Here is a 14,275-nt window from a genome sequence, read left to right as displayed (position 1 = left end):
CACCTGACATTCTCATTGCGCTATGATAAAGGATGTAAAGCAAAAAGATGCGCATTCCTAAATGGACTGTAACAGTGCTGCTCAGTGTCCACTGGACGTTTCCACACATTTAATCTAACGGCTTGTTAGATAGACAGTCATAATAATGGCTCCATAACAGATATGCAAACACTATACAAATATACTAAAGACACACTGACAATGACTGCTGCTTTCATCAGAGCATTAATAAGATACAAATTATTACTATTATTATAAAACTATTTAACAAGTAACAAAACAAGTAAATGAGGGATTTAAGAATAATTTTGTCAATGCAGTTAATAAATGTTAATGCAGAAGTTTATGGTCAAAAGGAAACTTATTGCATTCACATGATGCCGTGAGTTGAGATGCAAATTCAGGTCCGGTGAAAACCAAACCAGATTCTCCAGAAAAGTTTGAATAGTTTGCACGAAGGGGAGCTCACACACACACACACACACACACACACACACACACACACACAGCCAAATAAAACTAATGAAAGGAAACAGTTGACATGGATGTGAAGACAGTCAAACTCAGCAAATAAACACCAAAGATACAAAAGCCCTACGAGGTTTTAGGACACTTTGACAACGTCGCCACACCTTTTCTTTCAGACAGACAGACAGACAGACAGACAGACAGACAGACAGACAGTCGCTGTTTGAAGGGTTCCTTGTCAGTTAAAATAGTTGAACACCATAGTTGAGCTCCTTTTTCTGGCGGAGAGTCTATTTAACCACCGCGTTATTATTAACCTTAAGCAGAAGTTAATCTGACGACAAACAAACACGGACACATCCTCTCATGTTGTATTTCCATGATAATACACGATGATAGGCTCGAACAATGTGACTCCTCTGCTTTACATCTCAGCATTCTTCACCCCCAGCTTGCTTACTACATTAGCATCTGACACCAGGACACCTTGACGTGCATTGCTGCACATCTATTTATCAGCATCTCCGTGAACATGTACATGGAGACACTTGTTCCTCCTCAGTATGTTCAGTATCCGGTTGAGCGTCCCAGCGTCCGTGTCCTTCTGGCCGCCCGCACTGATATCAATCCTTCCTCTCCAATATCAGCCTTTTTCCTAAAAGGCTTTTGGTTTTGGGCCACCTGTCAGCTGGCAATTAATTAAAGCTCTCTGAAGAAATGATGGAGAGGGAGCATTAGGCAGCGTCCCAGCACTAATAATACAGGGCACGGCAAAGTGTTTTACCGCATGGATACCACACAACACCAAACACACACACACACACGCCTCCTTTCCCCCAGCATGCACACATGCTTCTCCATACAAACACACGAGGTGTATGCAGCATTAGCGCGCCCCCCCCCCCCCCAATCCAGATCCATCCCACCCGTTGTTTTAATCAGTCAATTCCTATATTTCTATTTCCTCCTCATTAATCACTCTGCTCCCAGTCCTCCAGGCTCTCATGGAGTGAATTACACACTGGAGCTCGGTGCCAATTCAAGTAAGTGAATTTCCCCCAACAGGGAAATATAACTGTCAACACAGAGCAGCTCCCTCTCTCTCTCTCTCTCTCTCTCTCTCTCTCGCTCTCTCTCTCTCTCGCTCTGTCCTCTGTCTCCACCTCAGTCTGTCTTCTCTTATATCCAGTGTCCTGTGATTCGCCCGCTGACTGTGTGATCTGGTTTGGATGATGTGATGTTGCCTCAAACCTCTAATCCCTCTAATATGTATGGGGATGAGTGAACGGGGATATTAAAATAAGATATGTGTGTGTGTGTGTGTGTGTGTGTGTGTGAGCATGTAAATCTGTGTGTTTGCATGCTGCTCTGCTTGTGTGTGTGTGTGTGTGTGTGTGTGTGTGTGTGTGTGTGTGTGTGGCCCCCTCCTCGTGGCAGCAGTGTGGTTTGGAGGAGACACGTCGAGTTTCCTGTCTTCAAAGACAACCCGTCATTATTACAGGCCAGCCATCCGTTCAGCTCAGGAAACCCCTTCCTCCTTCCTCTCTCTGTCCCTCCCTCCATCCCTCGTCACTTTTTCTCTCTTCTTCTTCTTCTTCTGCTTTACATTTAAACGTTCACTTCAACACACTGGCTCTTCTTCTCTTCTTTCTGCGGTCAAATCTGAGCTCCACGTTGATTTGTTAACCTCCAAAACCACAGACGGGCTCGTCTTTACAAACCGTGCAGCCAAACTCTGTTCAGACCCACAGACGTTTATTTTTCTTATTCTAGCAAAGATCCCAGAGTTTTGCAGAAATATTCAGGGAGGAATGTTAGAGAAAATTTGTATATAATGATGCACACAATATCTAGAATGTTTCAGTTTGATGTTTTGAATGTAAACTGTAAAAATGTCAGAACCATTTAGGTCAATAGTGTGTTGGAACAAAAACAAAACAAAGCGTAGTTTTCGAAACTTGAAGGGAAATCAAGACACATTTCTGCGAAACGCACGGCAACAAACACGCAGACAGACTCGCACACACATAAACAAGAAACAACTTTCACAACGAAGGCAGGGATCGATAGCCCGGAGTGAGTTGTATAAATCTTGTTTATATGGAGCAATCTCCTTTATTTGGAAAGCCTGTATTATACAGTTCCCCCCAGACTTATAGATTAACAGTGCAGAAACAGCTCGGGGGTTCTCGCAGCAGCGCTGCCACACTACAACGCAGCTCGCTGAGCCAAACGCAGCTCGCGGCCAGGACGTGGCTCGCTGCAGAGCCAAGAGCTCAGAAACCTCTGACACCTGGTGAAAAGGCAAGAGCTGGTTTCAAATGTCATTCCAGCTTTCTCTATCTCAGCAGAATGCAACGTTCCAAGAATCCAAAGATGGAAAAAGGATTATTACCTTTTTGTTCATTTCAAATATTAAAAAGAGTAGGTATCAATCAATTATTCACTTTTAATGGATCAGGTTTTCATTTTTTTTTTCAACTTAGCGCACCTTTTAACCAAATTTCCAGGAAGTCAGCAAAAGAAAATGCAGCTTTCTACCCACTGCAGTTAGGTGAGTATTAAGACTTTGGTTCATGGAGAGAAACGGTTAATTCTCCAGTCAGGGGCCATTAAACCATCACAGAAGAAGAAGAAGAGGAAGAGGAAGATGGCATGAGCGGCAGTCAAAACTCTCAAATGATGGAAAACCATGTAGACAACATGATGAAAATATTTCTGTTTTATGAATTGATGTGAGGAAGGTTACAGATCTGATGTTTTCATCTGTTTCACATTGCACTTTTTATCGATACATCAACTTTTCCACCTCAGACAAGCGTGAAGACGTTTCTTTTATTTTCCACTCGCGTGTTTTCAAGCACAAATGTGCATAAAAACATTTGGATGGAAACCCACTTAGAGTGAGTTTGCCGCTTTAAAATGACCCTCCTCATACAATAAATAAACAACAAGATGTTTTCGCTCTTCCACGTCCACATATCTCTTGATCAACATGTTGCTTACCTCCTAGGGGTCTTAGTGGGGCTCCGTTGTGGCGTATGCGCGGCCCAGTGGGGCTCCCATTGAGCTCCAGTCGACCCTTCTTCCCCGGCGGCGGGAGGCCGCTGAGGTCTGGGCTGCCTCCCCTCCGCTCAGGACTGTCCTGGGTGATGGGACTCTCCCCTCCTCGCTCCATCCTCCTCCAGACCCCCAGAGGAGCTCCAGCCAGAGAGAACGAGTCTGGAACAAATGTAAAGGTACAAGTTGTCAATACTCACTAGAGCATCATATGTGTATTAATACACAACTGAAAATAGTCCCCAGCACTATTTCCTCCTGCTTGAGCTAAAAAACTACAGCGTCCAGCTGTTTTAGGACATTTAAAAAAAATGAAACTACATATTTGTGATCCATTTTTAAAGATTGATGTCTTCAGTAACAAATGGACTCAGAGCATAGGGCCACAGACAAGGAAGGGAAGTCAGACAGCATTGAGAGACGGACTGACACATTGTTGGTTTTAGTCTTTTCATGGGATTTGTTGAACAAGAAAAATATAGAATAACACCTGACTTATCCTTTAAGTGGCAAAAATGGCAGCTTTTAATTAAAAGAACTGAAACGGGGACAGAAAACAAAAAGAGAGGCCGTCCTTTATCAGTGTTTTGTTGGGACTGCAAGCGGGATCACTTTGTTTAATATGCATGAGCACATATACATCGTAGCATGTGTGGCCACAGCCCCCCAACACACATTCATGAGAGCGTGAGCCTCGTGGGTCGGTGTCCCCTGATAAGGGAGCGTCAGCCAAACGTCTAATACGGGGTAATGCCATTAGAAACGCTGCCAGGCCAGACAGGGGACACACGCCAACGTAGGAAAGAGCAGCCGGCTCACTCGGGCCAAATGGACTGCTTTTATTTACATACGAGCCCCTGGACAATATCCGCCAGCATGTGTGACCCTCGGTGAGGAAGAAAGAGATTAGAAGCTGCCTGTGGAAAAATGGGGAAGAGAGAGAGGAGAGCAGGCATGGGTGGGTTTTATATTAAGAGTATGGAAATCAAGTTAGTGACCAGATTTAGGAGTGGAAAAACACGGAGAGTCTGAGTGACATTGGCCAGAAATTCAGCAGAACAAATGAGGGAGAATCCGTGGTTATTGTCTGAGAGTGACATATTCCACTGAGCTTGATTAGAAGCTGCACCCCCCCCCCCCCCCCCCCCCCCCCCACTTTGCAATATTTGCAATATTTCTGCAGCTGTCGTAACTCTGAACAGAAGACAGTGTTTTGTGTGGTGGTGTCTCTCTGCCTTCCTCCTCCTCCTCCTCCTCCTCCTCCTCCTCCTCCCTCTCGTCTTTGCTCTACCTTCTTCACCGACTCCCTTTCTTACACAACAACACAGCTGAAAAACACCATCCACCACAAACAGCAAAGAAAAACAAACAAACTCTCAATCTGAGAAGTATTAAGCGCTTGGGCAAAATTTCAAAATGTACAATAAATTAAAAAAACATTAGCTTTGGCGTGATTAAAAAGTGTGGGAGGCAAAGAGGCCAAAAATGTGAGTGGCAAGAGTTTAATAAAAGTGGCTTAAAAAAAAAAGAAAACAAGTTCAAAGAGCTACGCTGAGTGGAAAGCAATGGCTTTAAATGTGAGCAAAGTGGCGGCTATAATTCACAATGTGAGGCTCGCTGAGAAAAAGGGAGGCTTTGCAAATAAATCTAACCGCTAACAATGTTGTAGCTTCAATAAAGAACGACTGAAGATAACAGGACGTAGAAAGACATTCAGCGGCTGCTGTCGGCGCTGCTCTTCAGCGTGAGGATGACTTCACCTGCCTTGTAAGAGGTGTGACTGCAACAGGGAGAGACAGACTTGTGAGGACCACGCGATTTAATTTATTTAGAAATAGTCCTCCAGAGAGTCTGTCTTCATCACAGACAGGTCGTAACCTGCTGTAGCTCTCCCCGCTACTGACGATCCCTATCAAGACCTGGCCTCGCCGACATCTCACCATCTAACCTGGGATCACACACACACACAACACACACACACACTGTAACACTCACAGCTTCCCAGCATCGTCTAATCTCTGAACACATCCTCCTTCCATCACATTTCATTCGGTATTTGACTCAAAAGATAAAGAATATTATCGTGTTCCCCCCTCTAAGATGTCCCACCTCAACAGTCAGGTCACGTGCGGTCACATGAAGCATATTTTTTAAGTGTATGTTAATGTTTATTGATAATATCTATAAGTGGAGGCTGGTTTATGAACAGATGATGAAGGACAGTGTCGTAAAATAAGATGAAACATGCCTCAACAAATATTGCATTAATTAGATAACTACATTATAATGTCTTAGCAATTGGTTAAATGTTTTATACCGCTTAAGAATGAGAAATTAAAAGACCTTAAGGAAACGTTTTAGGGACTGTGTTCCAAGTTATTAGTCAGAGTTATTTATTCCTTTTATTTCCACTGAAAAAAATATAAAAAAAGATAATGTGATTTATTTATTTTTTTTATTTTTTATTTATTTTTTTGCTGGGGTCTGTAAGAAACGAGCATGCTCCCTTACAGCTGGAGCATCTGGAGATTTATAGGCCGAGAATAGGTGCAGTGGTTGGAAAGTAAAAAAAACCCCTGCAGACGCTGCTGACTGACATGTAAACACCAGAACAGACGCCGACTGATACAATGCATTTTATGCAATTATTGCGGGTGTCGAGCGATAACCTTTTGTTCTAGAGGGCGTCTTTAAACAGGACACAGCACGTCACACGTTACCGCCTCCGACTGACACCGAGCTCACCCTGATATCAGCCTTTCAAACGCATCCCAGATCCATCTGCATGCATTGTTTGATAAGCAGTTAATAAAGACGCGATAAGCGGAGAGAGGTTATATATCTGCTATGGAGACCAAATGTAATGTCTTTTTTTTTTTTGATAAGGAGGGGCGGGGGGTCATGACACATTTCCCAATTTATTGCTTCTCTGGGCAACTGTCAAGCCTCTCAGAGACACTGAACAATGAATTATTAAGAAGTCTCCTTTGACATCCGAGGATAAGCCGCTGCTGTGTCTTTTTTTTTTTTTTACAACAACAACAACAAAAAAAAACAAAAAAAAAACACAATCTCCACTTTAAATATTTCTGCTGAGAGATGTTTGTCCCGCACCGTGTTTCATTTCTGGGACACTGTTTTGATGATAAGCCCGCTCGCTATCAAATTCCACATTATTACACATCGCAGACATAACAAATACACACCGAGGGCCAAAGGCAAGATTGCAGAGCAACAAAAAAAAAAAAAAAATGTCGACACACCCAAAGAAATAGAGGAGCGGGACGCGACAGCAAACACACCTATAAACAATACGTCCGGCTCAAAGACGTAAACACACACAAACAGACGCTAACGTGTAATCCAAAGCCAGTCTAAACTCTGCAAACACTGCATGGTAAGTCCCTCCATCTGAAAGAAAAAAAGTAGGAGCTCCATGTACGTTGCTGCACTTCTGTCCTTTAATCTTCCTCTCTCTCTTTTTTTGAGTTTATTTTGCTCTCTCTCTCTCTCTCCCTCTCTCTCTCTGTCTCTCTCTGTGTCTCTCTCTCTCTCTGTCTCACCTGGACTAAGGTTTGGAAAACACAATTTAAGTTGCGTCCACGCATGAAACCGGCGGATCTCGGCAGTGTTAGTAAGAAACACAACTGACCTCTAACACTGCAGAGCTGGAGAGAGGAAGTCTGTCCTGCTCTTAACTGCCTCTCCCGTATCTCTTCTACCGCTACGGTACGTGAAGGGCTGTGCCTTCAACATGCAAAGCAGACAGACAGACAGACAGAGAGACAGACAGACAGGGAGAGTGACCTATGAGGGCATTATTAGCTCTGACAGCAGGGGGCGTCACCCTATGTAGAAGAAAATATCCCGATAATGCCGTTCTTCCTGTTCGAGATCCACTTTTATAGCAGGGTTATCAAGCTATTGGTTAATGCTTGGCTCTGCAGCGCAGATAAAAGAAGGCAGGAGGAGGAGGAGGAGGAGGAGGAGTGACATTAAAAGCCCCGCTGTCAGAGAAACACACATACATGTATGCACAGGGAGGGACAGACATGATGAAGCTGGGATGTGTTAGAATGCCTGCGACTTCCATCACAAAGAGAAAACACACACTCTTACACAACTTTGTAGCTCTGGTGAGGGTCCACGGGCTCAAACACACACACACAAACACACACACACTGACAGAGGAAAATAACCAGGGTGAGAGGGGGGGGGGGGGGGGGGGGGGGGGGGAGAGACGAAGGCCTTCTGGCAAACATGTTTGTCTCTCTCGTAAACATCTCATTTGATAATACGGGATGAAGAGTGAACAGCGAGCGTTTATAGCCTCGCCCTTCCAGCTAGAGGATGCACACGCATGCACACACACACACACACACACACACACACACACACACACAGACAGACACTAAGCCACACAAACCACAGCCAGCACGCTACGCAGACTCTCTGCTTTAACACTTCCAGGGACCACACACACACACACACACACACACACACACACTGACTCAGAGTGCAGCCACACACAGCAGCAAACACACATGCATGTGTACAGTATGGGGTGGGGTTGGGGGTGGGGGTGGGGTGTCATGGCGTGCTGCAGTCCAGTGCAGTGATGCAACTTCTGCAGCTGCGTCACATCATAAGGTGTTCCCGTTATATTGTCCACCACATGCACAGGGCAGCCTGTCAGACATTTAGAGGGCCAATGCTGCTCAGAGAGGATGGTCACATGGTAAAACTTTACACACGCACACACACACACACACACACACACACGCCAGTGCCAAACCCGTCCACCACAGCTCCCACCAGCCTCACCAGAGTGGGAGTAACTGTGGGGAGTTCAGGTTTCCTCACTTACATTAGACTTTAAAAGACCTGAATTTATCATCAACACTCCGCCGCCAGCCGACGACGATGATGATGAGGATGATGATGATGATGGTGATGATGGTGAAATACATTATAGTGATCTGAGAGTGACGCCCACAGCCATAGAGAGAGAGAGAGAGAGAGAGGACCACTGAGCGTCTTCATTATCTAATCTGCAGTTTAATAACACACACACACACACACACACACACACACACACAGTATGAATAAAGAAGGAGAGGTTCTGAAATATTGACGGCTTATAAAGATTATTAACCGTTAACTTCTGGCCTTTCAGAGGTTCCAAGTGGCCGGCTGATGGAGCAGAGAGATACTGCAGCCACTGGAGGAACTACAAAGTTCGACGCACAAATCGTTCGCAGCGTTTCGCGTCTTCTCCTCAACATTTGGCGGCAGAAGGAGGAAAGAAGAAAAAGGGAAAAAGCCTCAAAGACTCGCGCACACACGAAACTTCAGTGAAAGAAGCCAAAGAAAGTACGAGTTCCCCACTATTTCTTTTTACACATTAACACCACCACCACCACCACCACCGCCACCACCCCTCACAAGAGGCCCGTCAACTTTTTTAACATGTGAGCAAACTTTACACCGACAAGACCAGGCCAGAAACCTGCAGGACGTCTCCATCACACCGACTGAAAGCAATTCCGTTTCCCCTCGCGGTCCGCTCCCAAAAAAATATCCTGCCTTTATTTATTATTGTTTATTTATGTATTTATTTATTTATTTATTGATTGATGTCTAAGCGATGGACGCCCCGTGGGAAAGAGGAAGAAGTGGCGTGCAGTGTTGTGACGGCCTGTTTTAATTTTACACCAGTAATCACATGTGTCATTATTATCCAAATGGCCCGTCGACACCGAGGGGCCGGCTAAAGGTCCGAGGGGACGGAGGCTCCGGTCCGGGACCTTTAATAACGAGAGGCCGCCACCTGACCTGACAACTGATCCTCAACATGAACAGTTCATTCTAAAATGAGCACGAGGGTGTAGGCGTTGGATTTGTTTTCGAGGAGGACCCGGCAGGACCCGGCAGGCCTGCTGAGTCCGCAGACGGACTATTTCTCGTCTGGCTTCACTTTCCTCAGACCGGAGGCCTTTGAACCCGCCTCACGGTCCCCGGTTAGACCCGAACTGTGCGATCCTGTTTGTCCTACCCCCCCCCCCCCCCCTCACACCTGAGGACATCAGGGGCTGCTACAGGGTGCTTGCTGCCCCGCGTGCTGCAGCCTCGGGGGTCTAAAAGGCGCGTGTAGCCGCAGAACCACTCCGGTATGGTTTGTTTTGTTCGTCACGTGCCCCGCTCACAGGTTGACTGAAACTGATGCTATTTTATTTCAACTCTGCACGTGTTAATCAGTGACATCACGACACCTCGCGCACTAACCGCTCATTAATTATTATTGAAGTTAAAAAGTCACAGAATCGCATTAGAGAGAGATTTTAAGACGTTTTCTTGTTTTTGTTTTTTATCCGTGTTTTAATTCTCACACACACACACACACACACACACACGTTTAATATCTGTGATATATTTCTATAAATAACTTGCAGACATAAAGTTTGGTATTAAATTCTCAACGTGTGTTATAAATCGGAACACAGCCGAGGCTCCAAAACAGCTTTTAAAAAAAAAAAAAAAGAAAGAAAAAGGAGCAAAACACAACCATAAATATTAATATGTTACTGTTTGACTTCTTTAATAACTTAGATGTCATTTTATTAACGCGTCTGCAGCTTGTTGCATATTTAAAATGCTTCAAATGCAAGTAATATTTCGTAAAAAGGAAAAATATTCCCAGGAGAGAAAATACGTTTTCGTTCAAAACACACGAGATGTCATGTATGTGTTTAATACAATTTGTAAAAACGTGACAAAATGAGTGTATTATGACAGAAAATTTACCTGCTCATTTAGAAAATAGTAACAATTATTAAAGTAATATTCAAACAGTTGGACGTTCGATATTATTAGACTAACAGGCCTAAGTTACAATAAAAGCACTAATAATCATAACAACAACAATAATAATAATGATGATTTATAGTTAGTTGTATTAACTAAAGGGACAGTGACCTTTATCCACAGTAGAAGTTATTAAGTGCTCTTCTTCTTAATATTATTATTGTTATTATTATTATTATTATTATTATTAGCAGTTATCAGTGTGACTAATACTGGATCAATTTATTATTTGTATTTGTTTTTATAATTGCAATAATAATTCCTTTAAAATCCTTTATATTTTATTTTCACTGTAATTTACAGGCAGTTTGGTGCGCAGGTGAACGTGCAGTCTTCAGTCCAGAGCTCGTGTGTGTGTGTGTGTGTGTGTGTGTGTGTGTGGGGGGGGGGGGGGGACTCACTGTTTACGGCGTGTCTGTAGCGCTGCTGGCCGCTGAGGAGGCTCTGTCCATTGATCAGGAGTATTGAATCCAGGGCTGGGCTGTGGTTCGGCTCCTGGATACACTGCGGGTCACGCTGCTTCCCTGCTGAATCTGGACTCGACGTCGGAACCGGACCGGAGATCCACAAAGACAAAAAGTTAAGTTACTGGTGGCGGTTTGTTTGGGAGGGAGGGAGGGAGGAAGGGGGGGGCGGAGAAGAGAGCGCGCAAAGCAGCGGAGTGAGTGGCGAGGAGGACGGAGGATGCTGGCGGAGAGAGAGACTTTGTGTGGCGGTCTTGTCCTGAAGCCGTGGACCCGTCTGTCGGACCGGAGTTTCGCAAACAAACTTGATGTTTTCGACCGGCACTTTTCTTCCGCCCTCTCGCGTCTGCTCGCCGTTTAGCTCAAAACGCGTCTCAGCGGCAAAAGACTGCCCTCCTCTGAAGTCAGGGCTTCATCCTCGGGAGAGAGGGAAAAACAACGCGACACAACCGGGAAAAGAAAAGAGACTAACGACGACCGAGGAGCAGGGACCCGGTGTGTCCGGGTCTCAGTAATAACGGGACTTATCGGCGCAGAGGACCGGGTGCTAATCAGAGTGTCACTTTCAATCGTTCCTGTGCCAACGGGCGCACTGACTGATAGAGGGAGGAGAGAGGGGAGGAGAGACACGGAGAGAGGGGGGAGGAGAGGGAGGAGAGACCCAGAGAGAGAGAGAGAGAGAGAGACACGGAGAGAGGGGGGAGGAGAGGGAGGAGAGACCCAGAGAGAGAGAGAGAGAGAGAGAGAGAGGGGAGGAGAGACACGGAGAGAGGGGGGAGGAGAGGGAGGAGAGACCCAGAGAGAGAGAGAGAGAGAGAGGGGAGGAGAGACACGGAGAGAGAGGGAGGAGAGAGAGACATAGGGGAGGAGAGGGGGAGAGAGAGAGAGGGGAGGAGAGACCCAGCGAGGGGGGGGAGGAGAGACCCAGCGAGAGGGGGGAGGAGAGGGAGGAGTGTCAGGAAAACTAATCTGACCCATGGAGGCAGTTTGGGGGCCGGATCTCGCTTACAGGACTCATAACGTGATACAGAAGAGTCCGTCAGACTTTTATTTCCCTAACGAGGCCTTTAGGCATCCAGACCAGGACGGCCTGTAGACCACATCCTTGTGTCAGAGGTGTAGATCGTGACTTCGTGTCCGTTGTGTAACAATCCCCGGAGAGACCTTGACTTGGCAGAAGCGGCGGAGCGCACCGTTTCTGCCTCCCGCAGCAGAAACTTATCGGCGCCGCAGCCTCCGCAGCGCTGTCACACGCGCCGGTATCGTCCCGCTGATAATCCGCCCGAGCTGAAGTCCACGCGCTGATGCGTGTTAATAAGTAGCCTAATAATAAGTCAGAGAAGCGATGATGTGATCAACACGCGCAACGAACATCTTCTTCCCCCGGCGTCGACTGTTAAACGCACGCGGCAGCTGTGCGCGAGGCGGCTGACCAGGTCACCGCTGCGCTCCGTGCGGCAGAGCGCGCGCTGTCTGTGCGTGCGCTGCTGGTTGAAAATACATACAGATGGTCAGGTGTGTGTGCGCGCGCGTGCCCCCCCCCCCCAGAGGACTGTAAAGGTTGTAAACACACCTGACCTTGACCCTGACGTGACAGACAGATGTCACTGCAGATAAGGAAGCCGGCGAGGGTCAAATGACACGAAACACTGACATGCGAAATGTTTCTCTGAAGGCAAAATAACATTTATTCTGAAAGTATCACTTTCATGAAGTCATGCGGGGGGGGGGGGGGGGGGTGTAAATGCAGGTGAATGAGATCATTTCACTTCTTCCGTGCGTTGCTATATCTGCCCACACGTGAGCATTCCAGTGTAGAAACTGCAGTAAATATCTGATGTTGTTCAATTTATTAGTTCAGAGGCTCAGATTTTGCAGCCCCCCCCACCGTGTCTATGGCCTCGCGGTAAACTGCAACAAGGGAGCCTTTCACGCACATTTTCACAAGAGCACGCGCAACCGAGTTGAGCAACACAAGTGAAGCCACAGGTTTGCAACATCTGCAACGCTCTGTGACTCCGCGGCGGGCAACGGGGAGAAGGGGGGGGGGGCGGTTTACTGCCTGCTCCTGGCCTCTGGGTAGATGGAGACCTGGAGGGGATCCCCCTAAAAGGGCGCGCGAGCGAGCCGTACCGCGTGTGCGCGTCGCCAGTCGTGCGCGTATAGCTTTCCAGGAAAGAGGCTGGAGCTGCGACTCGAGGCTGCAGGGGCCCGCTGTGCGGAGGTCTGCCCTCTGGATCTGATGGCAGGCCGGACTTTAAATATTCTGCGAGAATGAAGTGACTGAAAATCACCTCCGACCAAACCTCTACTGATAATCAGCTGACTGAAGTCCGCCACAGAGAGCTGCTTCGTCTTAGTTAGAACCGGGTCCGGCTCCTCACCACTTCACACTTACAAGCACATTTAAGGCATTAGTCTCGTGCACTACATCAAGAGCGAGATCATCATCATCATCATCATCACTGAACCAAACCCGTAAAAAAAAACAACAACAACAACACACACACACACACACACACAACAACGCCGCCGTAAAACACTCACCTTCCGAATGAAGTCTGGTGATCGGCGTCCGGTCACCTGGCGGCTCTGCTGCTCCGGAGGCGCCGGAGTGAGCATTAAGTGGAGACAGGCTCGCCGCTGCTCGCCGCTCATTCGTCAATATTATTAAATATGATAATGACGCCGACGGTGATGTCGGTGCGCGCGGGCGAGACTGTCGGCAGCAGCGCGAGAGTAAAAGTCCGCTGTAGAGGAGTAAGTGCAGGCCCGATGGGCGCGAGATGGAAACCTGTGTGAGACAGACAGAGTGTAGATATATATATATATATATATATGAAAGATAAGTTATTAAAAATGTTATTAAAACATTAGACTTCGCAGTGGCTTTAGTTTCACCGTGAAGAGCTCGTTAGAGGTTACAAACAAAGAGCGTTAAAAGGCCGTTTTAAAGCTTCACTTCTCGCCATGCAGCCCGTTAAACCCGGAGTGTCTGCGGCGATATTAGGCTCCAAACACTGCTCCCTCTTCATCGCGTCTGTTTTTATGATTTATAAAAAGACAATTGTCTTCAAGTTAATTGGGGCTGCCGGGGGGGGGGGGGGGGGGGCGCTTGATGAACTCCCAGCCTCTCCTGCCGGATTCACATAAATATTTCGTTTTGTTTGTCGCTTCACAGGCCCCCCCCCCCCTTTTAAATTTGGAGTGTCACGCATGTAGCTCATCTTTAATTCATCTCGGCCGCATCCAGCTCATCCAACGAAAAATGTATTTTTGGAATGGAATAAAATAAAATAATATAAAGAATAAAAGAAATAAAGACACACACACACACAGAGACTCAGAGTTCATTTGATTCTAACATTTCGACAAGAGCTTTATTTTTATTCGGTCAAGTGAGATGTTCACCGCGCTGT

The 14,275-nt window shown here is 46.5% G+C and overlaps 1 protein-coding gene across 1 annotated transcript in view; it reads right to left on the bottom strand.

The window, feature by feature from the left end:
* Positions 1 to 11,385, bottom strand: part of satb2 (SATB homeobox 2) — a 41,054-nt gene extending 29,669 nt beyond the window's left edge. The window contains exons 1-2 of the mRNA XM_070914461.1: positions 10,794 to 11,385; positions 3,475 to 3,690 (exon numbers count right to left, since the gene is read on the bottom strand). Of these exons, the coding sequence (XP_070770562.1) occupies positions 3,475 to 3,646 (172 nt within the window). The 5' untranslated portion in view covers positions 3,647 to 3,690; positions 10,794 to 11,385. The remainder of the gene's footprint in view (positions 1 to 3,474; positions 3,691 to 10,793) is intronic.
* Between the last annotated feature and the right edge of the window lie 2,890 nt (positions 11,386 to 14,275).

This window comes from Enoplosus armatus, chromosome 11 (assembly GCF_043641665.1).
Source record: "Enoplosus armatus isolate fEnoArm2 chromosome 11, fEnoArm2.hap1, whole genome shotgun sequence".
Classification (NCBI taxonomy): Eukaryota; Metazoa; Chordata; class Actinopteri; order Centrarchiformes; family Enoplosidae; genus Enoplosus; species Enoplosus armatus.
Note: the sequence above shows the minus strand (reverse complement) of the source record. Positions and strands in the feature narration are given on the sequence as shown.